Source organism: Triturus cristatus, chromosome 7, assembly GCF_964204655.1.
Source record: "Triturus cristatus chromosome 7, aTriCri1.1, whole genome shotgun sequence".
NCBI classification, from domain to species: domain Eukaryota; kingdom Metazoa; phylum Chordata; class Amphibia; order Caudata; family Salamandridae; genus Triturus; species Triturus cristatus.
Genome location: NC_140590.1, coordinates 568,305,266 through 568,331,586, shown reverse-complemented (window position 1 = coordinate 568,331,586; position 26,321 = coordinate 568,305,266). Strand labels below are relative to the sequence as shown.

General features: G+C 43.9%; 1 protein-coding gene across 2 annotated transcripts in view; it reads left to right on the top strand.

Moving 5' to 3' along the window:
* Nucleotides 1-26,321, top strand: part of LOC146810138 (polycystin-1-like) — a 545,091-nt gene that overhangs the window by 56,485 nt on the left and 462,285 nt on the right. For both annotated transcript variants that reach the window (XR_014966550.1, XM_085617085.1), the window contains exons 2-4: nt 18,965-19,036; nt 19,202-19,273; nt 25,175-25,356. Coding sequence is in view for 1 of the 2 variants with exons in the window: in XM_085617085.1 (XP_085473211.1) it covers nt 18,965-19,036; nt 19,202-19,273; nt 25,175-25,356 (326 nt within the window). In the remaining variant the exon portion in view is untranslated. The remainder of the gene's footprint in view (nt 1-18,964; nt 19,037-19,201; nt 19,274-25,174; nt 25,357-26,321) is intronic.

Below are 26,321 nucleotides of genomic sequence, written 5' to 3'. Positions count from 1 at the left end.
AAAGTAATTCATTTTTTTAAATGTATTAGTATTTATTTAATTTACAATTTATAGTGTTAATTGTGATAATGAATTTTTTATTAATTAGTCATTAAGTGGTTATTCATTTATATTAATTATTTAAGCAATAATTATGTTAATTGTGGTTTTTTTTAGGAGCGGGTTGTGGGTTTATAGAGGAATAGGGAGGGAAAGTAATTTAATTATAATAAAGTAATTCATATTTTTTATTATTAAAATGTATATAATTTAGATTTTATAGTGTTAATTGTGGAAATACATTATTATAAGTTAATTATTAATTGGTTGTTAATTATTATTAATTAATTGGTAAATATGTTAATTGTGTTATTTTTGTAGGAGTGGGTTGTGGGTTTATAGGACAATTGGATGGGAAGTAATATCATTTTAATAAATGTAATAATATTTTTTATATATTAATATGTATTTATATTTTAATTTACAGTGTTAACGGTGGGAATTAATTTATTAATAATTATTTATCAATTGTTTGTTAATTTTATTTAATTAAATATTTTGTAATTCATTATGTCAATTGTGTAATTTTTTAGGAATGGGTGGTGGGGTTTATAGGGGAATAGGGTGTGAAGTAATTGATGTAAAATTAATTTATAATTAATTGATAATTAATAGTAATTTATGAAAAATTAATTATGGCAATTGTTTAATCAATTTGAGATGTGAGTTGTGCAGTTTATAGTGGTAAAGGGTGTGAAGTGAAATATTTTCAAATAATTGAAACAATTTAAAACATTTAAAATTAGCTATGGAAATTGTGTAGTGACTTTTATGTGTGTTTTGTGGTGTTTCTTGGGGTAGAAGGTGGAAAGTATTGTATGTTTTATTAATTAATAAATATTTGCTCATTATTATTCATGCTTTAATTGATACATTTTTATGGATATTGTTTACCTTTATTTTGTGTGTGGAGTTTGGTTTTATGGTGGTAATGTTTGGTCAGTAAATTAATTTTTATATGTTTTAATTTGATTTTTAATGACTAATATTTGTTTGTTTGATAATGAATTATGTTACTTATGGAGGTACAACTTTATTTAGAAATTTAGATGTGTGTTGTGAAATGTGTGATGTTATAGGGTAGGAAATGAAGAATATTTATTTAATGTAACACTTTTTGATTATAATTAATTTATAATAAATATAGTTATTTGTTGGTAATTTTTTTGCTAATTTTTATATAAAATAATGTTTGTTGGTTATTTATCAGATTTTTTTTAACATTATGACATGTTTCTATTTTTTGTTATTTTTTATATTTTTATATATTTATTATTTTTGTGGTTTTAACAATGTTTGTATTGTAGTTGATCTTTTGTTTATTTGTATTTTTTTATTGACTTTATTGAGAATATTAATTTTAACCGTCTGCTATCCAACACTTTCACTACTGTTGCACTCACTGGAGTGGGAATAGTAATTTTTACCTCTACGCTATCCAACACTTTCCCTACTGTTGCACTCACTGGAGTGGGAATATTAATCTTACCAGTTTTATCAAAGTTGGACAAACCCAAAGATGTTGGTACGATCACTGTCAGACAGTGCTTGGGAACCCACTAGGTAAGTTAAAAGACCCCTCACACACCAATCTAGTTGGTGTCATGCTTCATCATTGGGGTCCCAACCGGGTGGCCGAATGCCCCCCGGTTGTGCTACGACGCCTGACTACAGCGGAGCTGGTGTGGTGCAAGGGTGTGATGTAGTGAAGGTTTAAAAATATCTCTGAGAATCCTCCGCTGTAGTCAGGCGTCGTAGCACAACCGGGGGGCATTCGGCCACCCGGTTGGGACCCCAATGATGAAGCATGACACCAACTAGGTTGGTGTGTGAGGGGTCTTTTAACTTACCTAGTGGGTTCCCAAGCACTGTCTGACAGTGATCGTACCAACATCTTTGGGTTCGTCCAACTTTGATAAAACTGATATATATACAGGGGATACGGACGCACCCTACGCCTCCCTAGCTCTCTCATTGTTCTTTACATTTATTCACAGCGCACAGCTGTGAGAGCATTCTCTACTTACGACGCTCGCTTCCACAAACCCACTCCCCCCCTTTTTGCTTTTTCCACTATGGCTGAGAACCCAGGCCTAGGGTTCACATTGGACAATGTCAATAGCATACTTGACAATCCCCCACTACTGGCAGATTTCAACTTGGCATCCTCTATTGCCCAAACAGCTGACTGGGACAATCTCAATGAAAAGAAACGCAACGAATAAGAACTATACTCCACGGAGTAATTCTAACCGAATACCTACGGAACAATATCGCACCCAGGGGCCTAATTGTCACCAACGCCCCACGCATCTTTCTCGAAGATCCCACCTTTCGAAAAGTTTGGGCACAGATAGCATGGAGATGTACACGCGACTGGATGATCCTCATCATCCAGACATCTAAACGTCTCTCTGACGCCTTCCTCATCGAAATACAAGCCACGGAAACTCACTTTAAAGCCACACTCTCCTCATTCAAAAAAAGACTGGATGAAACCAATAAAGAAATCAACGAATACAAAGAGGGCCTCACTCAAAGCAAAATTACCAAATTCCAGAAGGATCTGAAAAGATTCTCCTACGCAAAGACCTACCCCTACGCCGAAGCTGACTACCAACCACCCCACCGTGCTGACACGTCAGGTACATCGTCAGACGAAGACTCGTCAGTAAGCAGTGGCTCCAGCAACAGCAGCTACCGCAGACGCCAGCAAGGCAGAGGTGGACAATCAGGATGGCAACAACCATGGTCCCAAGGACCCCAGGGACCCAACATGCTATACCCACCTATGTACCCTCCCGTACATCCACAATTTGGCTACGGTTGGAACCCACCGTTTGGACCTCCACCACCGTACATGAACCAGAACCAACCACAGTCTTTTTTAGGGAGAGGCCGACGAGGACGCGGAAGGAGACGCAGAGGGAACATGGTACACTGGCAAGACATTCCACAGCAGGGTGCTCAGACAAGGAGCCAAACCAGAGACCAACAACCAGGCCCGAGCACACGCTGAGCCTTGTTACTAACCTCTCTAAACATGTCTTAACATCTACAGAAGTAGCCATCCTAGAAAAAGGACTTGGCTATGCCCCGACAACCAAACTTGACAAGTTTAAACTGCACTGTGAACTAGCAGAATTCTTTCGTAAACTCAAGCTCAAGGCTTTCTTTGAGAATGCCCCCACACTCACTGATCCAGGAGACCAAGGGGACACCACCCTAAGAGTTAAGTCTTCCTTCATACCTCCACCCAGCTCCACACCGCCCGAAATTTTGGTATACGAGCAAACAGTGTTTAAAGAAATAGAAGCCCTCAAAGAACCCCACACGTTCCAAAACACAAGCAAGACAGAACGTATGGCCTACAATCACTGAAAAACAACCCAGAGATCATTATCAAACCAGCTGATAAAGGGGGAGGTACGGTAATACTCAATAAAGATGACTATCACCGAGAATGTGAGCGCCTATTAAATGACACCAAGAATTATGAGTTGCTCACACATGACCCCACCTCCTCCCTGAAAACTCGCATACAATCTATAGTGGACGATGCGGAACACACTGGCCAGATATCTAAGAATGAGGCCAAATTCCTCACAACCACACAAGGCAGAATACCATATTTCTATACTGTTCCCAAAATCCACAAGAACAAAACCCCTCCCCCTGGACGCCCCATCGTCTCAGGCATTGGGTCCCTATTAGAACCCTTGTCACGCTTCTGTGATCATTTCTTGCAACCATTGGTCCAGTCCACCAGCACATACCTTAAAGATACCAAAGACCTTCTAGGACTCCTAGCGGACATACACTACGATCCTAATACTTCCTTTCTAGTATCACTTGATGTAGAGAGCTTGTACACGAGCCTCCCCCAAGATGATACCCTTAGAGTATTAGAAGAGGCTCTCAATGACTCCGACTGGCAATACCGCACCCCCACTTCCTTTGTACTAAAATGCGCAACGCTTGCGCTCAAAGAAAACTACTTCGAATACGAAGGGAAGCTCTATCTCCAGAAGTACGGTACTTCGATGGGGAGCGTTTTTGCCCCCAGCATAGCGGGCTTGTACGTATTCCATTTTGAGACCAAACATCTCCTCAATAACAATTTACCACGCATTCCTCAAATCAAATTTTACAAACGATACATTGATGACATCCTTCTGATCTGTGAGGGATCAGAACAATCACTGGCCTCCTTCTGTGAATGGATCAACACGTGTGACCCCAACCTCAGGTTCACACACAGCTCAGACAGGCACCAGACCACCTTCCTGGACCTAGACATAAAAGCAGCATCAGGAGGCCTTATGAGCAAGACTCACTTCAAACCTACGGTTCGCAATTCCCTACTACACTTTACCAGTTTCCACCCTCGAGCCCTCCGCGAAAACCTACCGTATGGCCAATTCCTTAGTCTCCGTAGAAACTGCAGTGACACCAAGGATTACAAGGTACAGGCAACGGACCTTTGCCACAAGCTGCACCAACGAGGTTACCCACAAAACATAACCAAGACAGCCAACAAGAGGGCCAGAAACCAAAATTGCGATGGCTTACTGGAAAACTACATTAAAGAACCCACAAGTCCGCCACTTACATGCGTGACTACCTACAATACGGTGACCAACAAGGTTGCCCAAATTATTAGGAAGAACTGGAGAATCCTGAACACGGGCAATCTTAATTGGCAACCTCCCCTCCTATCAAACAAAAGAGCCAGAACCATTAAGGACACTATAGTATCCACTAGACCTTCTCTTCTTCCCAGACCCGCCAACACGGTCCTCAACGCCTGGGGCCTTCCCAACATCAAAGGGCATTTCCCGTGCGGCAATTGCAGTGTCTGCCATATCACCGAGACGACCAAACACCTGAATCTTGAACCTGGTAAAACATGGGTACTATGCAAGCACACGAACTGCAACACTGAAAATGTTGTGTACCGGATAACTTGCCCATGCAACCTCATCTATATTGACATGACCACTCGCAAAATAAAAACCAGGATCTGTGAGCATCGCAGCACAATACGCTGCAAGAAAAACACCACGAAAATGACCAACCATTTCCTAGAAAAAGGCCACACGACCAATGATATGAGATGGGTTGTTCTGGAAGCCTGCCTAATGCTCTGCAACCTACTATAGGATAAAAATAAGCCTTAATTCAGCAAAGGAACATTTGAACTTACTACAAGTGAACAAGCACACTCGCATCATGAACTTTCTGTTCCAGCATGCACCAGGTATGTGCACTGAGCACACGCCCACTGAGCAACAGAGATGCTAATAAAGCTGCAATTTAAAATGAATGCGAGGCTCAGATGTCTTTTGTGGCAGCCCAGGAGGAAGGGGTTTTCAACCTTGAAACGCGTTGGCAAGCACAATTACGTAAAGGAACATGAAAGCAAGCTGCATCATGAAGCTGTATGGCGAAGCTCTGTGAGTGACCTCCCATTGCTAAAGGGCACTTTGGTGGAAATATATATATATATATATATATATATATATATATATATATATATATATATATATATATATATATATATATATATATATATATATATATATATCCAAAGGATTCCTCCACCAGACAATCAGAGGAACGAAAAGGCAGAGCCAGGGTCAGTGCAAAGTTGGTTTATTTGGAAAACTCCCACACCTCCGCCATTACGCGTTTCAGCCTCCAACGAGGCCTTGATCACATGACACGAAACAGAATTTGTTTTTCATTTTTAAAGTGCAAGTGCCTAGTAAACACATGTGATATCAGAGCATGATGAAAATAGACAAGGTACTCTTTGTAGTTTTTTTGGAGACTTGTTACAATATAGCATGAATATAATTCTTTAAATAGAGTAAAAATAAATATGTGCAAAAAGGAGCAAAATGTGCTGTTGATAAATATTCATAAAACGGTATAAATATTTGGCACATAAAAACCCTTGTTAATATCAGATAAAATCCATAGCGATAAAATCTAAATAACCTTAATGTGTTGACATTCCTCAGATCGAGCTGAAGTTGTTGAGAACATGGATAAAATGCAATAAGACACCGTATAAAATATACAATAGATCTTAGGAACATAAATAACCTGCCAGGGACATATCATGATTCTCTGATCACTATAGCTCGTCGGAAGGTCACTCATAATGGTAAAATACCACAGCTCCCGTTTATATCCTGTTTAGATATGCACATAATTGCCAATGCTATATAGAGTGAACAAAGCATGTCCAGCCCAAGTGGGCATACATCCATCGATTTTACATGAAGTGCTAGTGCTGCTAAAATCATAAGGTGCTTACACCCTGGTTAAAAAACGTATAAAATTATAATATAACTAATTTATAAAAATAGATATGAATGAGAGGCGAATCTGATGTTCAGCTGAAAAGGAGGGTGCATATCTAGAAAAGTGCTAAAGGTAGGCAATATCATAAGCAAGTAAAAAAATCCTCACTTGCATTCAGGCCCGGTGGTATTTTACAATCCAGCTCTAAGATGTATTGAGTTTCCAGCTTGCGTAAGAGGTAATCACAATTCCCACCCCTCCTGAGAGGCAAGACCACATCCATGGCAAAGCATTTTAAATACTGTAAATCACTGCCATGAGGTTTTTTGAAATGCCTCGCCACTGGATAAGCAGCGTCATTGTTAGAGATGGCTCGCATGTGCTGGAGTGCCCGTTTGTGAACCTGCAGTCTAGTACTTCCCACATAACGCAGGCCACATGGACACTCCTGCACATACACTGCAAATTCAGTTTTAGTTGAGAAATGTAGTTATCTCAACTGGTTTCTGTTTGAAAGGGGTGGTGTATGTTTTAGTATTGTAGCCATATTTACACGCTCTGCAGCTGGAACATTTGAAAAACCCTGTTATTTTGTTGAGCCAATTTTTTGTTGAAATGACCTCAGGGCTGCTCCTGACCAAAGCATTGCTCATGGAGCGAGCTTTCCTGTAGGTGATACTGGAAGTTGCAGTTAAACGTTCACCCAGTATTGGGTCATTCAGAATCAGGGGCCAGTTCTTATTTACAATTTTCCTTAATGTTTTGTGCTGTCGGTTGAATGTTAAAACCAATCGAGTAGGCTGGTCAATGGATTGAGATCCCTCTTGTTTCGATCAACTAATACTTCTGAGCATTGTAGTGTATTGGCCTTGTTTATAGCTGCCGCAACCACACTCTCAGCATAACCTCTGGCTATGAACCTGCCCCTACTTGCTCGTTGGACCTGCATGCAATCCACTTCTGTACTGCATATTCTTCTGATCCTCAGCATTTCCACATAGGGAATGCTGTTGATCAGATGAGGCGGATGGTGACTGGAAGCATGCAGCACAGTGTTGCCAGCTGTTGGTTTTCTAGGAAGGCATGTTTCTAGCTTGTTGTTAGATGTGAAAACCTCTACGTCTAAAAAGATTATGCTTTCCTTACATGTTTGGGCAGTGAATTGTAAGTTTAAACTGTTGTCATTCAGTTCCGCTATAAAGTTTTGAACTTCCATTTCATTACCTTTCCATATTAAAAATAAGTTGTCTATGTATCTATACCAGCAAAGAACATGCTTGGATAGGACGTCCCTGTGTGTTGTCATGAGGACCCGCTCCTCCCACATGCCCATATGAAGACAGGCATAACTCGGGGAAAAGCAAGCCCCCATGGCAACTCCCCTCACCTACTGGAAGATTTGATTATTGAAGAGAAAGAAGTTATTTTCTAAACATGTGGAGATCATTGTCAATAACATTTTGTTATGCATGCAAAATTGTCTTGGTCTGGTGTTTAGATAGAATTCAGTTGCCAGCAAGCCATCGCGATTGTGTATGCTAGTGTATAATGAGACAACATCTAGCGAAATGAGCAAACAATCAGCGTCCCATTTGACACTCTGAATTTTACGGAGAAAATCCCCCGTGTCCTGTATATATGATGGGAGTTTCTTCACATGATCGTGAAAGAAGAAATCCACATATTTGGATGCATTCTCCATTTTGCTGCCTTTGGACGATATAATGGGCCTCCCCGGTGGTTTGAGCATATCCTTATGGACTTTGGGGATAAAATATATAGCAGGTACAATAGGGTAGTCAACTTTTAAAAATTTAAATTCTTCCATGCTGAGTAAACGAGCAGATTTCCATGCCAGCAATTTACTATTGAAGTCATTCCATGCACTTTTTACTGCTAAGATGTTACTTTTTTTATAGCAGTCTCTGTCATTCAGTTGTTGTTCAGCCTCCTCCATATATAACTCTCGTTGTGGCGCATTTTAAGTTGGGGAATTAATTCCTCTTCAATCCGGAGGGTCGCTGGTGGCCAACTAGCCCAGCAGGTACAGCTAGTAAGTGCCACAGGGCTGCGTTGCAGAGAGGTGTAAAGAGGGGCGTGGCCTTGGACCACCTCTCTACAACGCAGTCCTGTGGCACTTACTGGAAGTTTCTGGTGGGCTAGTGGGCCCCCAGGCACCCTCATGATTCAAGGGGAGGTGTCATCAGTGATGTCACTGACCATGTCATGAATGATGTAATATATGACGTCATCAGCAGTGCATTGCGGGGGCATGAGTTATAGTTAGGTGAACTAACTATAACGGGGGAATTTCTATGGTTTTGTACGAGTGAAATGTCCAACTAACTATAACGTCCCTGAAACCTATGTTTTTTTCAGTGAAAATATACACACACGTCATTAGTGAGGGTAACTGTGTAAATGTTGTCATTATTCCTCTCTCCCAATCACACAGCCTCTGAAATCATGGTCTGCTGTAGCTGTCATCCAGGACCTGTCTCTTATTTTTCCCCTTTCCCCACTCACCGAGGCTCTCTCATTTACCTAGGTAGAATAAGGAGTAAGTGTAAGGGCAAGAGGGCATTGGGACCTATTGTCTATCTACTCCTAATGACTATGTGACAATGCTCACAGATACAGGGATGTCATTCCAGATCCTGGTTGAAAAAGTGGAAAAGGACTGTTGCCTTGTTTTCTGTTTTTGTTTTCTTCATCTAGGCTGAGAACTACCAGATTTGGGGAGCTTTTCAGCCAGATAGAGATTTATGACATTGGTGGAGTTCAAGTAAACATTTGAGCTGCACACATTCTCTCCTTTGTTTTAAGAATGGAGCACAACTATTACAATAATAAGGCCAGCAATGTCAAGTGCAGTGATAGGGTTACAGTGTCAAATGCACTCATAGTTCAGACAAGGATTGTGCATCCGCTTACTCAAGTTTTAAAGTTTGTTTTGTGCATTCACTATTTCTTCCTTTTATCTATATTTTTTATACAAAGCCAGATGTTGGAGTATAAATATTCCTGTTATTTTAAATCTGAATTCGTAGTGTCTTTTGACAGGAATCTGAGAGCTGTAAAGTCATCAGGTATCAGAGAGCTGTAGATGGTATGTGGATTTTAAAATGGCTGTCATGGAAGTCAAGCAGATTATGCAGCGTTACCTTTTGTAGCGTCTTCTCAAGCCCTGGAACATGCCCATAGATTATGCCACACAGGAGCTGCGATTAGGTATAACTTTATTTTCCAGCATTCACTCCCACACTGTGCATTACATCATAATTCCCATAACCACATCTAACACCTCCCCACCTATCACATAGTTCCTGTTCAGGATCCACCCCAGAAACATGAGGGTACTATTGCGTATAACATTATTATGGTACACCTCTCTTTGTTAAATACAAAGTGGCAGACATCATTAAAAATCACCTCAATTAGTCGTCGAGGTGCTCACACTTGTCTGCCGGCTCGGGTGATCCGAGGTGATCGAGGTCCACCTTGATAAGGCAACGGCAGCACAGGCTCTGGTGCTTTGCCGGACCTGTGGATGGGTTCACCTCACTAGTTCTGTCAGGAGTCAACAAGTGTCGAGATAGGTGTTTAAAGTGTGATGTGTCCTGAGTGATGGATTTTCTGGGACAATTCACTGTCACCATGTGCCCCTTGTGCACCATGACCTGCAGAGGGTCAGCGGCAAAAGGAGTGTCAGTTTTCTGCTTTCATTCCTATTTGACCAATACCCAGTCTCCTTAGTCCGACGCTGTCTCCTGGGTATGGTGGCGCTGATCCGCATGTGCTTTCATCTTTATTTCGTGAGTCATGGACAAGAAATTCTTTGAACTCTTTGCTATTAAAGGGTGGGCAATTATCAGATTTGAGGATCTCAGGGATACTCCAGGTTGCAAAGATGTCATCAAGCCGTTCTATGACTTTGTCATGAGTTGTTGAAGACCGGGTTGCCACCAAAGAAAAACGCAAATATTCGTGGATGACTACCATGAGATGGTGTCCATTTGCTGATGACACAAAGAAGTCAACTGCAACTCTATCGTCGGCATTGGCAGGAAGATCAGACAGTGTCACTGGGTGCTGCGTCACCTTGGGGGACAAACGATTGCAAGTGTGGAACACTTTCCACACTTAATCTCCTAAGGCTCTTTTGGTGGCTAAAATACCACAATGTCCTTGATGGGCCAGCTCGATGACCCACTGCCTTAAGCTCTCAGGTATGACGATTGTAGAGCCTCGTAATATTACACCTTATTGGGTCCCTGCTAACTATTTCTGTACATTTTTGAACTATTGGAATTCAACATCATCTGCAAATAGCCAGGTACTTTTTCTCCATGATTGCGTTTAATGAGATTGTTGATGGTCATGTCTCTGTCTGTGGTGGTGGCAGCAATGATTTGTTCCACAGACAGAGCCGCTGGTGTGCAGGACCTCACAATAAAATTTAGATATTCTTCTGCCGTCCTGGATGTCGAATTGTTTCAGTGTAGCGGCACTCGTGAAAATGAATCAGCCGGATTTTGGTCTTTCCCAGGTTTGTGTACAATTGCATAGTTATACTCTAGCAGTCTTAAACCCCACCTCTCAATACGAGGGGGAATCTTACCCTTCGAACTTCAGAAGATAGTGAGCTATGCCCATTGGGCCATGATGACGGTGAATCGTTTTTCATAGAAAAATACATGAAAATGTTTGCAGGCCCACACCACAGCCAGACTCTGCTTCTCAGGCTGCGAGTAGGCGCGATCTGTTTTAGACAAGATTCGACTGGCATAGGTCGCAATATGTCTCTGAGCATTCAGATGGCTGTTGTGTTGAGCACATGTCTTCAGCTGATGGCATTTTGCAGGGCTGCTCAGCAACTTCTGCAAGCACTTGCAAGAACATGGGTTGCAATCACGAGAGGACATCCTGCTGTCCTTTTCTGGCTGAGGAGGTCCCTGAGGGTCCTTCACTGCCCTGACACTGCATTGACAGAAGGCCGGGTTCATTAAACAAGAGGCACCCAAAATACGGGGTGAGTGTAGTGCAGATAGAAAGGGCCTGCAATATTTGCACCTCAGAGAGTGTTTGCAGTACCTGGGCATAGGATATGTTACTTTGGAATGATTCTTGGCTTTTAATGGTAATAATAATAATAATCCACATTTGTAAAGCGCGAACAATCACCCGTAAGGGTCTCTTGGCACTGGGGGCCGTCAGGCAGATTAAGCAAATTATTGCCCAGTGTCACAAGGTGCTGGGCTAATCTGCCGCCGGCACCGGGGATCGAACACGTGATCCCCCGATTCCGGAGTCAGTCACCCTGGCCGCGGCGCCACACCTCTTCCTGGTAGTAACTGGACATATAAGGTAGTACCTTAGGTTTATGTAGATGTTCTTTGCATATGTGGTTGCACTCTGGAATGTGATGACAGTACCTTGTATGCTTGTTTTTAACAGTCATTTGTTGGCAGTCCCTGGAAAGTGATGATGGTCACTGACATTTCATGGCACCTAGTCATTCAGTCACTCACTCACTCCAGCAGATCTATTTTATCTGTGCACAGTATAAAGAACACCTCTCTCAATTAACTGTTTTAAGTCCCTGTGTGCACTTTGTTAATCTACTGCTTTCTTTTAGTAAAGGCCTCAACTGAAGCAAACTTATGGTATAGTTTGTAGTAAAGGTTTATGAGATCACCTCAGCTCTACGCACTTGGGACTGGCACCACAGGGTACACAATCCATATTTATAATTCCTAATTCAGGGGTGTAATGTAGTAGGCCCCTGCAGCCTGCGGCAGGGTGAGGGGGGCAACTGTTCAGTGGGCCAAAACCCTCTCTGGGGGCCTCGATTCAACCCAAGGTCAATAAATATTGGTGAGACTTTGGGAGGTTCAGGTGGCCCCATCATGTTTGCGTCAAACCTCTGATTTCCATTTATATGAATTAGCCTAATTATTTCTCACTAAATTTCTGAAAAGAGGCAAGTCTTCTCTTTGGTTACTATCATGTGCAGTGCGTTTGTTTATCCAGGAATTCTTCGATGAAGAGGCCTTCCGTTATGCTCTGTGCCTCATATGAAATTGATGGAGTGGGCAGTGCCGGAAGGTGAGCAGCAGAGCAGGAAGTGAGCGGAAGTGCAGATGGGACCTCCCAGGCCTCCCACGTCACTGCCTGGACTCTGACGCGGCGGAGAGGCATGCTCTGGAGTTGAGACTAACTGCGCCAGGTGTGGGCGGCATCAAGAAAGTGGTGCTTCCCAGTTCCGTTTGTTAGTTGAAGCATTAACACAACCTGTAATGTGTGAATCTGGACGGAACATCAGATACAAGGGACTGACCTGATTTCTGAGCAGCTGAAACGTGAAGGGATAAGGTTGGTTTATAAACGTGATGGAATGGAATTTGCGGCCGAAATATTATTGGCCGCTCGGTCTTCTATGGAGGTAAGCAGCTGCGGCTGGTGTAGCCTTTTGTTGTTCGGGATACCCCACAAGGTTGCACCCATCCTCCCGCTGTAACGCGGTGTCCGCAAGAGACTCCAGAGGGGTTGTTTAGGAAGAGCTCTGCCTGTGTGCAGTGACAAAGAGGCAACAAGAGTTACTGTTGGAAAGAGTCCTTTTCGGTGGGCAATGGAGTAGGGGTTACACCTGGGTGTGGGACTTGAAAATGAGGCCTGGTACAGGTCAAAGAGAAAGTGGATTACATTGCGAAAAACGTGTTGGCTGTTTCAGTGGAACGTTGTACATTGGAAACTGTTTTGTGATAACTACTAAATGTGAGACATTAATAGCATATGGTCTTGGAGTTACAGTTTTCATCAAAGTAATCTATGTACCAGTGGAGCTAGCACTAAGCAACTTAGTAGTTTTCCCTGTGGCAAATGTATCTCTTGTATCCATTAAAATATTACATATGGTATCTAGCATTTCAATAGAACACAAATGGCACCAGCGTGGCCAGATAACTGTCAGAAGCGATAACTGTGAACCTCCTTTTTTGGTTCCAGAGGTGTGCATATGCTCTGAGGAGTCCACCTAAGAAAGGAAGGGAGCCTGCCCTAGGAATAAGCCATATAGAAATGGCTCATAGGAATCTGCACACAGGATTGGCCGAGGAGAAACCCATCGGATTGGGCATTATGCAGCTTCCATGATATATATGCTGTTAGTTAGTAGGTTAGTGTCCACCCTGGAACAGCTAACCATTACACAACCAGCATGGTGTATGCTTAAGGAAGTCCACCTAGGAGTGGCAGAGGATTGGTCCATAGGAAAGGTCATTATCAAACCCCCGTGTCACCCAGGAGATGCAGTATAGCAACCATTGCGCAACCAGCCATAGTGTATGCTTGAGGAAATCCCCTCAGGAATGCCATAATACAACCTAAACCAACCATAGTGAACACCTAAAGAGTCCACCAGGAGCACTAGAGTAGCACATAATAGAAATGGCCATGAAACAACCCACCATGGTATATACTCTGAGGAGACCACCTGGGAGCTTCAGATGAGCAGAAGCTCTAGGAATAAGCAATTTACAGCATGATCTAGTATATTCTCTGAGGTGTGCACCCGGAATGGCAGAGGAGCCATGGTTGAACGACTCGTAGAGCATGGTTGATGAAGCCCACGACAGAGAATAAACAACCAGCCATAATGTCTGCTTGCAGGGGGCGCTCAGGAGCAGCAGGAGAGCAGCAATTATACAATCAGCCAAACAGTAAGCCTGAGGGGTCCACCAAGTTGTGATGGAGGAGCGGAATCATACTCTCAGCCATAGAATATGCTTTGGCAGCCGACCCGGGAGTGGTAGTGGAGCAACCCATGGGAAAGGCATTACACAGCTCGCCATGGCTGTTTGTTGGAGAGATTCCTGAATAGTTGCCCTGTGGCAAATTGTGCACTCACAACCTTGAAGGTGAGTAGAGCTAGTGCTTTGCTATGTAGTCTCTGGGCCAGCGGATGGTTGCAGTTGTCATTTTCCCATAGGGCCAGTCTTTCATTCTGGCCAGTTGTGTTACTGAAATTGGTCTCAATTCTCCCCTTTTTGTGCAGCTCACTGTGGGTTATTGTCTGCTCTTTTCCTCTCTTCATCCGTGGATGAAAATGAAATGTGTACTGTAAATCTTGAATCCTAGTTTACACCATGAAAAACATACATTCTCTCCTTCCAAATACAAAATACCTATTTGAAGTACATGGTTTACAGCTGCTCAACCTTTGGATTTACTTACGACACCTACAAGTAGCTGAAATCAGTGATGATAAACTGCTTTACCCTGTGCTCTTTGACGGATGCAGTTGCCTACCTAGCATTGCCATTGGGTTGATGTGTTTATTATGAAAAGTTATGACAAAGGCAGTAAGCCTGACCAATTTATTGTGAAACGTTCTTATTAAAGTCAGTAGCTCTTTAAGGGTGCATTGTCATTGCGCTGTGTTAAAAGCTGCAGACAGGTATTTTATCCCGTGCAATTTCACAGATTAACATATTAGGCAATGGTTTTGGTGTCAGGTACCCCTTCAGATAAACATTAGGAGCTGAAGATTTCCAATGTGATAATTCTTGTTTGGCCCTTTTCAAAACCGTTGTTTATTATTTTGGCAACTGTAATTCTGTATATATTTGTAATTTTATGGCTGTTCCTGATGGTTGCCAGTTTATGTTTAATACAGGTTCATTATGGTGACCAGGCAATGATATAGGCTTAAGGCCTGAATGGTTCGCTGGGAATCAGTATGCCAGATGCCACAGGTCTGATTTTTTTATTATGAAAAGTTACAACAAAGATAGTAGACCTAACTACTTACTTTGAAACGCATTTGTTAAAGCCCATAGGCTTTTTATGTGGATTGTTATTGCACTGTGTAAAGGCCGGAAATTGGTATGTAGTTACATGGACTCTCACAGATTAACCTACGATGCAGGGTTCCCGTGCTGATTACCCTGATGCATAAACCATTTGGGGTGGAACATTAGTAGTGCAGTAATCCTTCTCAGGTGGGTAGTATGAGAAAGAGAACGTGAGAATGCAAAGCTAATTTTCTGGGTGTTTGGGGTCTTTGACCTATGAGATATACATCACTGCAAATTTCTTCCTTGCCAGGCCATGCATGGTTCATATGTCCCTGATTTGTGAAACTGTGTCTTCGTGTTGGGCCTTTCTATTTCCAAATGATATAGGGCCCTGCAAACTTTGAACCACTACAGGCCTATTTGGGTTATACTACTGAATATAAAACTCAAGCATATTGGCATACAGGAATATCATTGGAGAGAGTATCAAGGGAGAAAATATTGAAAGGTAAGTTCATATAGGGAAGTATAGATTTACTATTCCTAAATACATGTCAATGTACCATGAATATATACATAACACCATGGTGCATATATGTGGCGTTAGGTAAAGAAAATCTATACTTACTTATCTTTCGATATTTTTGATTCGATATGTTGTCTTCAATATTTGACTGCTTTAATATTCTGAATACAATGGGGCCTATTACGATGGTGGACGGACTTAACGGTGAACGGGACCGTCTGCCAGAGGTGCGGCGGTCCCGCTGTGGTCATTAGGATGCCACCGCCACAGTGGTGGTGGCATCACCCATCCACAACATTGTTGTGAGCACCGCCCGCCACAATGCTGTGGATGCACGTTGTGCATTGGCATGGACAAGGTGACAGGCACAGCGCAGTGCCTGCCACCGTGTCCGCGCCAATGTAGGGGGGTACCATAGGTATCCCCCATGTGCACCCCCCACACCCCCAACACTCTGGGGGCCCGCAACGGGCCCCCAAAAGCAGAAACCGCAAGCCTTTCCATGGCGGCAACGCCACCATGGGAAGGCACATCTCCGCCAACATCATGATGTGGATGGAACATATCATGCCCTTTTTCCGCCCAGTCGAAGAGTCGACCGGCGGACAGTCTTTCCGTCTGCCGCAGACCCCCCAGCCATACTAATATGGCGGGGGGCAATCAGGCAAGGATGGCTGGTGGGTCGCCCCTGTCGGGCCAGCGGCGGCTACCGTCGGCCCGGCGGGGGTGATCTGCCCGCCATCCTAATGGGCCCCAATATTCGGGGTGCACACCTAAGATTTGTGCCTCTGGAAGCCCAGTGTCTGGGTGGGACATAACACATAACTGCGGATGGCTAATTTGAAGATGCGCATGCCTGATTCATGGATGCCCCAACAGTCACAGAGAGACAAGAGGGGCTTCCCGCCACTGGGATTTGCTAAAATAGCATACGCACAAAGCTACAGTCCTCCCACCCATTGTTTCTAGTTGCAGCTCAAATTGGCTTACTCAAGTTCAAGGACAGAGATATAAGTCCAATGGGCTGCTTGAACAAAACAAACACAAGGTGGTATTACTGCATTAAGAAGAGGTCTATTTGTGCTGACTCTGAATGAAAGATGGCGGATCTCTCTATATATGTTGTATATTTCTATGATCATGCATGTATTTGTCAACAACAGGGGCATACAATACCTGGAGAAACAGGCCTCATGTACTTGCATTGGGTTGAGTTTGACCTCATAAGATTAGACTGGGGTGACCTTAGGATCATGTCTCAGCCCTGCAAGTGCTAGACTGTCTGGGATCTCAGACCACTTTAGTTTTTTCTAAGCAAGTTGTAAAGAGTATTTTTTGTAATTCATCTTTACTCTGTGTTCATCTTTATGCATGGTAACTATTGTGTTATATTGTATCTGACCCCAAACCCATAACTACCTCTGAGACTACCCTTTAATTGCTTGTTCACAACCACGACTCTGCCAAGGGCACGAGACAATGAGGAGAAGGGACTGTACCGCTCAGTACCCCGGTGTGCCCTCGGGCTTGGAGAGACGGCCTGGCATGGTTCCACCTGCAGGGATCCCTATATCTGAGAACGGTCCCAAGTACACTGCTGACTTAAAAAACTCAATATGCTTCACTGATCTATTGTTTCGCCAACTCTCAGTGCTCACCACAATACAGGGTCTAACATAATGAGGACTGAAATATCAAGAAGAATCATTTATAAATGTAAGTATATATTTACTTAACTCCACATCTATGTACCTTGACTTCCTATACCTTCAAGGTACGTTGATATGGAGTTAATAGTAGTAAATCTATACTTTACCTGCATGCTCTTACCTTCTCCATATTTTGATTCTCTATATTTTTGCCACAATATTCTGGAAGCGCAATATTTTTGCTGTCTATATTTCGACATTCAACCCTCTCTTCTCCCAACAAACCTCAGGTTTTTCATAGACCTAGTTAGCTCAGGGGCCAAAAGCTATTACCCAATGAAAATGACTCCTGCTCGGATACCTGGTGGAGTTCACCATCACCACATTACATGCCAGCTTCTCGTGGTTTAGGAAGCTAACAGGACAACTATCAGATGCCCACGTTTCCCCAATGTTCTCTGAATTTTCGTTGTGCAAACCTTCAATGAAGGCCCCAGTCAAAGACTCCGACTCAGGGCCGGCTTTAGCACTGGTGGCGGTAGTGCCGCAATGTTTTTTGGCGCCCCCCAATGACCACCTCTGCCATGGATTCCCTCACCACCACCCTTTAACAATCTCCACAACCATCTCTCTCAGATGCATTTAATTAGTTTTATAGCATCACTCATAAAAGTGAAGGCTTTCAGAGCACTTTACGTAACACACACATTACACAAAGATAATCAATCATAGGTGTGTAAACCAGTGTATAGGAAATATTACATAGGACAGAGGACAACAAGGGGTGGATTCACGTCATCCTCACTGATAGGCAGTATAGTTGAAGAGTACTTGGTCTGGAGAAGCACAAACTCTGGATTTAAAATGTAACACTATGGATTGGGGCTCTCTTTAATAACAAGAACTGATTTGTACCTAAATGAACTCTTTTTGCAACATTAGAATAATGAAAGTCTGGGGAACAAAACAATACGCTCTAACGTATACCTTGAAGTCTGCACACAGTTCTTTGATGACTGTTAATAGCTCACTGTTCCACATTAGGATTTTAACTTTTAAAGTGCAACTAACAAAAGGAGGTCTCCGACAAAAGCAGCAACCCACTGACCTGTTTGCATTATATTCACTTTCTGCTGTGCATGGTACATGTTCTTTGCAGCAGGCATATTAACCCTCTGCGCTACCTTACCATAAATCAACATTTCCAGGGTCAAAATATCTACTAGACAAAACTCTGATCTCTCCCAGGAAGAACATTAATCACCAAGTTATCTTGACATTTTAATTGTTTCCTGAAAATTGGTGGAGGCCAGGAACGCAGCAGGTGCTTTTAAGCACAATATAAATTAGCAAACCGGCGCCCCCATACGAAGTCGGCACCCGGTGCAGTGCCACCGGTCGCACCGCCCCAGAGCGGGCCCTGCTTAGACTTGCTTTGATGCATTGACTCAGCCAGAGCGGCACCTCTTCCTCTACTTCCATTTTCTTTTAAAAGTTTCTGGAACCCCTCATAGGTAGATACTTGGGCTGTGGGGAAGGTGGGAGCGGTCTCCTTTGAAGAAAGGGGTAAGCTCTGGTGGTGAAGCAGGATGCAGTGCACTTGACTTTACCAATGCCCTATTTTTCTTTTTTCCCCACAGAGATCTCTCACATAACCAGCTGAAAGAGGTGCGAGCAAGGGATTTTGCAGATTTCCCGGAGCTGCTGGAGTTGTGAGTAACAGTTGAAATTTGGCTTTCAAAGGAATGGACCCTACCTTTTTTTGAAAATAGTATTGTTTTACAGTCTGTGTTCCTGCGCTAAACAGACTCATTTAATCCTGTCCTAGTCTCAGGACTTGAGATCCACCATTGTGTTTATTTTTCCTTCTTTTTCAGGGACCTGAGCTTTAACAAAATTCACGTCATCGAGGAGGACACTTTTCAACCACTGCGGCAGCTGCAGTCATTGTACGTCCAGAAGTCTACCTTCCTTCACTGCTACCCCTTTTGCCTCAGTCTGGTCCTAATTCCAGATTCCTCTTTGTATCACTCGGTCTCATGTAGCCCCCCTCTCAGATTCACCGCTCATCCCCTTCAGCCTCTTTTTCTTTTTCTGTCTCCTCAGCTCTGCTCAGTTACCCATCTTCCTTCGTTTCCATTCTTCTACTCCAGTTATTCTCCCTTCAAGCAATCAATCAATCAATCAGGGTTTTATAGAGCGCACTACTCACCCGTGAGAGTCTCATGGCGCTTGGAGGGGCCGGGGTGAGCAGCTCCGTTGGGGTCATTCGAAGAGCCAGGTATTAAGGTCCTTTCTGAATTGGTGCAGTGTCAGGCTCTGTCGGAGGTGAAGGGGGAGTTCATTCCAGGTCTTGGCTGAGAGGTAGGAGGAGGATCTTCCACCAGCTCTGGTCCTGTAGAAACAAGGGACGGTGGCTAGGGCGAGATCGGCTGAGCAGAGGTTTCTCTTGGTGGCGTAGAAGGAGATTCAGTCGTTGCGGTATTGGTATCCGGTGTTGTGGAGTGCTTTGTAGGCATGTGTGAGCAGCTTGAATGGTTATTCTTCTTTCAACAGGTAGCCAGTGGAGGTCTCAGAGGTATTGGGTGATGTGGTTGTGTCTTGGGATATCAAGGATAAGTCTGGCTGTGGCATTCTGGACAGTCTGGAGTTTGCGGAGGAGTTCTTTGTTGATTCTGGTATAGAGGGTGTTGCCGTAGTCCAGTCTGCTGATGATGAGTGTGTGGGTGATGGTTTTCCTGGAGTCGGGGGGGATCCACTTGAACGTCTTGTTAAGTATGCGGAGGGTGTCGAAGCATGCGGAGGATACGGCATTGATCTGGTGGTTCATGGTGAGTGAAGAATCAAGTATGATGCCGAGGTTATGTGCATGGTCCGTTGGGATGGGTGAGTTTTCGAGGGCGGGGGGCCACCAGGTGTTGTCCTATGCGGAGGGGGTGGAACCGAGGATGAGGAATTCTGTGTTCTCCAAGTTGAGCTTCAGGCAGCTTTTACTCATTCAGGTTGCAAAGGCTTTCATCCCTTCTTGGAAGTTCTGCCTGGTGATGTCGGGTTCCTTGGTGAGGGAGAGGATGAGCTGGGTGTCATCCGCATAGGAGAAGATGTTGAGCCCGTAGTTTCTGACGATGATTGTGAGGGGGCAATGCAGACATTGAAAAGTGTGGGGCCGAGGGAGGATACCTGGGCTACTCCGCATCTGATCTCTGTCGGTTCTGAGAGGAAGGGCGGTCTTTCCTCAGGATCTTGTATCCATCGGGGATATCGGTGGCGATGTCGGGAGCGAAGCTGGCGTTGGTCCAGGTCTCTGTGAGGAAGGTGACGTCGGGCGTGTGAGTGTGAGGAGGTCCCAGATTTCTACAGAGTGTCTGTGCAAGTAGCGTACGTTGAGGAGGATGCAGCTCAGTGGCTTGTGTGCAGTGGCGTCTGGTGGGCTGGGGGTTGCTGCTGGGGTCCGGAGGTGGGTGAAGGTGCGCCAGCAGTGGCAGCAGGAGATCGGGCCTTGGGTGTTGATCGGAGCTGAAAGCTGGCAGTTGTTGTGTCCGGGGTTGAGTGCTTGGAGAGTTCTGTGGTCGTAGTGGGGGGCGTTGGGGGCCAGGGTACCTGGCGCTGGTTGCGGTCGGGTCACGGACAGGCGCAGATGGCTTGGCTTTGCCAGGCCTTTGGCGCACCAGCGGTGCGGCTGCACAGCGGCAGCTATGAAGTAGGGGTTGGAGGATCAGCTGGGAGTCGGGAGCAATGCGCCGGGGGAGTGGTTGCAGGGCAGCAGCAGTGGGGCGTGCAAGGGAAAAGAGTGGAAAAAAAGGCAAAGCAAAAAAGGCAATAACTGAAAAAAAGGCAAAGTTCAGAAAACAAAGAATGCAGAATACAGAAAAAACAGAAATACAGAATACAGAAAAAAACGAGTCAAACAGACAGGAAAAGGCAAAAGAGGGCATAAGCAGAGCGGAATAGCAAAAGAGAAGGGTGCTCTTCCACTAGACCATCAGGGATGAGTCGCAGACAGCAGCCTGTGGGTGGAGGAGGGCCTCAAACACCTACCTGGCAAGGAGCCCAAGCGGTGCTAAGGGCAGTCACACAGTGGTGGAGTTGCGTGGGGGAGAACAGTAACTCCGACAAGGAGGTCAGAGGTTGTTTCTTATTCTTTGTACATTACCTTTTCTCCATCTCATCATCCTATTGGATTGAAAGATTAACTGCGCTATGGTGGGCAGGTGGAAGAAAACGTTTTCAGGATGCAATGTTGATGGTAGGCTTATATCCATTTCATTCCACCAGCATTCCAGCTCTTGGACAACGAGTTATTGTGTTTCGGGCATGACATACAGGGACGAACCTCTAAACCCTAAGCCACAATAAGTAACATTTCTGCGTAGATGCTGCTTTCCAAATTGCTTCTCCATCTGTGCTGTCAGTTCCAGCTACTCTGTCCATTAGATTGGCTTAGTACACATGGGACCTCGTGTTTCACGTGAAATCAGGTGAAGATAGTCTTTGTACTGGCCACGAGCCAGACTTTGCCACTCTATTTAGAGGGCCATGTAGACCCTGGCAGACAATGGTGGCTAACCATATTTAGAGATCCTTGCCTGGTGGGGATCTCTTAGCCAGAAGCTCATTTGCCAGTGTGGCAGATTCCCTTTTGGCAACAATGAATGCCTTGAGGGTTACTATGTTTTTGCAGCCTACTTCAACTTTTTTAGTTCTTAAAGCAAGAGTTTATTTTAGAAAAAGAACAAAAGCTATGCCCATAACACGCAGGGAGGGAATTTTATCCCTGCATGTCTGTCTGGGCCGTGGTTTGTTTCCCTGTCCTAATCCACCATGCCTGTGGTTAGAACATCATTGGTGCCCAAGCTCCACCATTGAAACCTGTTGGCCCTGTGATGAAGAGTTTCTGATGATGGAGCCATATCCACCAAAATTCAAATAAACCCTGTAGTCTGTCATACTTGTAATAAGAAATAACCAGCATAAACTTGTGTGGACTCACTCTTGTCCCCATTTTGCAATATGTTAATAGCAGTTTACATCTATGGGTAAACCCAAGTTCAAGAACTTAGAAGGCTTCACTTGGGCCCAACTTTAATGGGTTTATGTCAGAATATTGAGTACAAAAATTATGTCTTGCAAAAATTGCAAACACAGAATACATACGATGAAGATATTTAGCATCAAGGTACACATATGCAGAATTATGAATAGCACATTTTTACTTACTTACATAGAATTACCTTCATGATATTGTGGTAGTCGATATTCTGTCTCTGATATTTATCTAGGAGCTTACTAATACAGGTAAATTTGACTGTAAATGTGCTTATTCCTTACAGACGTAAACCCATTTGCGGGGACAGATATCTCCCCCAGGAGTGTGGAGCTCTCCACAGCAGTAAATGCGACTCAAAGAGTGGGAAGTGGGTGTTCCAAAGCATGGTTTATCTGCGAAGTTTGGGAACACCCACAAACTTGTATCGATGTCCCCAAACTCTGCCTCCCTTTCCATTCTGGAAAGGGTTGTAAAGTTACTCCAGCCAAGGGCTGGCATAACTCCTGTTCCAGAGCGGGATGGGGAATAGGAAATCCCAGATTTGTTGAACATGTAAAGAGGGATTTATCTGGGTAAAAAATATTTTTTATGAGGAAATAAAAAAAGGTGTGCATTTGCACTGGAGATCCTAATGCCCCTCTGTGGACTTCTCAGTTATGAAGAACTCCTCATAGCGAGAATAGGATCCAGAGGGAACAGGTACCTGCCCTTCCAAGGGTTAACCTTGGAAGCCTGTGCTTGGAGCAGCTTTCCGGCCGTACTGCTGGGAATGTCGGAGAATAGGCAAAACTAGGAAGAGTACATTCAGGCTGAGGGGAGCATTTCTGTCCATCTTTTTCTAAATCCGCCCCATATTTATTATAGTATACCATTTGCATTATCTACAAAGGATAAACCCTTGTTAAAAAATAATTTTTTCTTGTATTCCACATGGTATCAAACTTTAAACGGGTCTACATTTTTCTCCCGGGGAATAACATTCTGCGCTAAGGGTGATAGTAATTGAAAGAAGGCCAAGCCGTACTTCGAGCTCTACCTCTCAAGCTTGCTTCATGAAATATTGGCAACACTGCATGCATCAAGAGAGGGTTGGACTGGACTGGTGAATAGAAGCAGAGATGTACATTCCTTTGATAACAGCACACAACAAGCATGTGTGTCCGACCCTCTCCACGGGCATCTGAGGGAGGGTTCTCAACTTGAGATTCTATTTAAATGAGTACAAACGTTTCTCTTTACGTTACAGTACAGTATCTATAAAGGTACACCATGTACTGACAGTTAAGAAGAAAAACAATCAAGCCTTTTATTACTTCAGAGTCTGGCACAATATCCAGGAACTTTGGGGCATATTATCAAGCACAGCGTTACACTTATCGCTGTTTAGCGGCAAAAAACTGCCGCTAAAGCGGCGATAATGGGCTTGATAATATGCCGCAGAGAATTCCAATAGAAGCCCAGGTTGACACCAGAACATGGGCTTTTATTGGAATTCTCAAGGGCATATTATCAAGCCCATTATCGCCGCTTTAGCGGCAGTTTTCTGCCGCCAAAGCGACGATAATTGTAACGCTGTTTCTTGATAGTATGCCCCTTTATTTCTCTGCAGCAGAAAGTCGTGTAGCTGCCTAGAGCAACAACACCGGTATTCAGCAACAAATCAAGCATGTGCCACGAAGAAGCGTATGCTCTCCTCTCTGTTTTCGAACTTAAAGGGCAGGATTGACGAGGGATAAACCCGAGAGCCCCTCCCTCCCCCGAAGCTTTCTGGGGCTTTTCTGTGCTTTCCATATAGCTCTCGGTGGGGGAGTGGAAGGGTTGAATTACTAACAAATTGATCTTTGCATAATATACATGGAGTTAAAATGCAATTTGATCAATAAGTCAATATAGCAAGCACCCTGGCATCATCTTTTGCACCCAGGTTCAGTGCTTTGAGTCAAGATATGCATCCATGAGAGCCAATAATGTAAGCTATCATAAAGGGTTGTATGATAGAACTGTGTGCGTGCCTTAACTACGCATGCCTAAACAACGCGGGCTGAACCTCGACCATGTCTGTACCATGCATGCCTTTACCACACAAGTCTTTACAACAAATGTTATTGTGAAAGCATGATTGGTAAAGGGATATGTGTGGTAAAGATCACACCACAGCTCCCCCCCCGCACTGAGCCCTAAAACAGATACACCTGCCCTGCAAACCACCCTGCCCCATCCCAAAAACTACCATGAATCCCCACCCTGAGCCCTAAAACCCGGCTCTCTGCCCAAAAAACTACCCCAACCCCCCCACCTTGAGCCCTAAAACTGACTCTATGCCCTGAAAACTTCCCCTCCCTCTGCCCTGAGCCCTAAAACCCAGGCCAGCCCTAAAAACTACTCTGACCAAACCCGGTATAAACCCCACTTACTAAGCCACATCCTGGTCCTTCTTCTTCAGTTCCTTCCTGTTCCTCTCCCGCCCTTCCACTCTACATCTAGACTGCTGACTGCCTTAATCACGCGAATGCATGGTTAAGGCATATGCGTGGTTTAGGCAAGTGTTGTTCCGCTTGCGTTGAAACAGCATGCTTGGCTCAGCCCCCGTTGTAAATGCAGTTCCCCATCATATAGGGAAAGTAATAAGGGAAGTTAAAATACCTTAAGGTTAAGTCTGTCTGGAAGCTCGAACTATTTCAAAATGTAGCTGTACCTTCATCCCTGATCTTCCTTCCCCAACCCATATTTCACCGAGCTTTACGAGATCCCGAAAAATCTAATTGATTTTCTTTTTGCTGTTGATCTGTTCCCCCACAACCAGGAAACTGGGCAACAACAGTCTAGTGTGTGATTGCGCCCTGAGATGGCTGGCGAGATGGGTGCTAGAGAATGCACGTGTAATCCGGGACCATGAGCTTCTGAGGTGCACCCAGGCAGCAGCCGCGAGGAGTGGGGACAGCAGCAGCGACCTGCTCCATGCAAGCTTCAGCTCTCTTCTCTGTGGTAAGAAGATGCTTCATGGGAAAGATCCAAAGCTCATGGGTTCTTCTTCCTGATCAGCTGATCTCAGGCATTTTCTTCTTACCTAAGTGTCTCACCAAACAGGTATTCTGATCAGACTGTCTATCCTTCGGAGAGCTACAAAGATTTCTCCTAATGTTGCTGTTTAGAGGCTTGTTATCCATCGGATGCTCCCTTTTAACGATTCAAGAGGTTGGTATACTGAGGCTGTGTAGCTGTCCTCAGTCATGTGCCATGATATTCTTGAGCCACAACAGTCTTAAACTTCATTTTCAGGCTAGTATGTGACAATGTCGAGGTTGATAATATCAACCTACAATAAAATTTACATTGCATGTGATACCAAAATATCAAGATTTTAATATCAGCTTGCACATATATTGGCCCACAATATCAACTTGTAGTATATCATCAAGGTAAGTAGATGTGAAGTTGTATTATTAAACTTGGAAACCTTATGTACACTTACCTTGATGATGTGGTGGGAAGCAATAATTTGGAGTTGATATATGTATAGGTCAATATTACTATCCTTAATATTTTGACATCACCATCCTCTAAATCAGAACATAAGTATATAATTACTATTCTTACTACTGCTATACTGACCTGGCAATCTAGTGGTTAGTGGGATGTAGTGGCCCTGTTGTTATGCGATGCAACACATTCAGGTGGTGGGAGTAAACCCCCAGGCTAGACAGGTGGTAACTAGGGAGGTGTCCTTCAAAGAAGTCTTTTTGTCCTGCCTATGAGGAGTTACCGGCGCTGATTCTTCTGGTTTGAGAATCACTTACCCTAACAGTTTAAACTTTTAATTCAGTTCAGTCTTAGACACTCATTATGAGCGGCTCAGCAATGTCAACTCAGGTGGAAACGGGAATTTTGTGCTCCAATCGGCATTACAGGAGTGCAAATTTAACACTGACCCTACATATTTTACACACTCA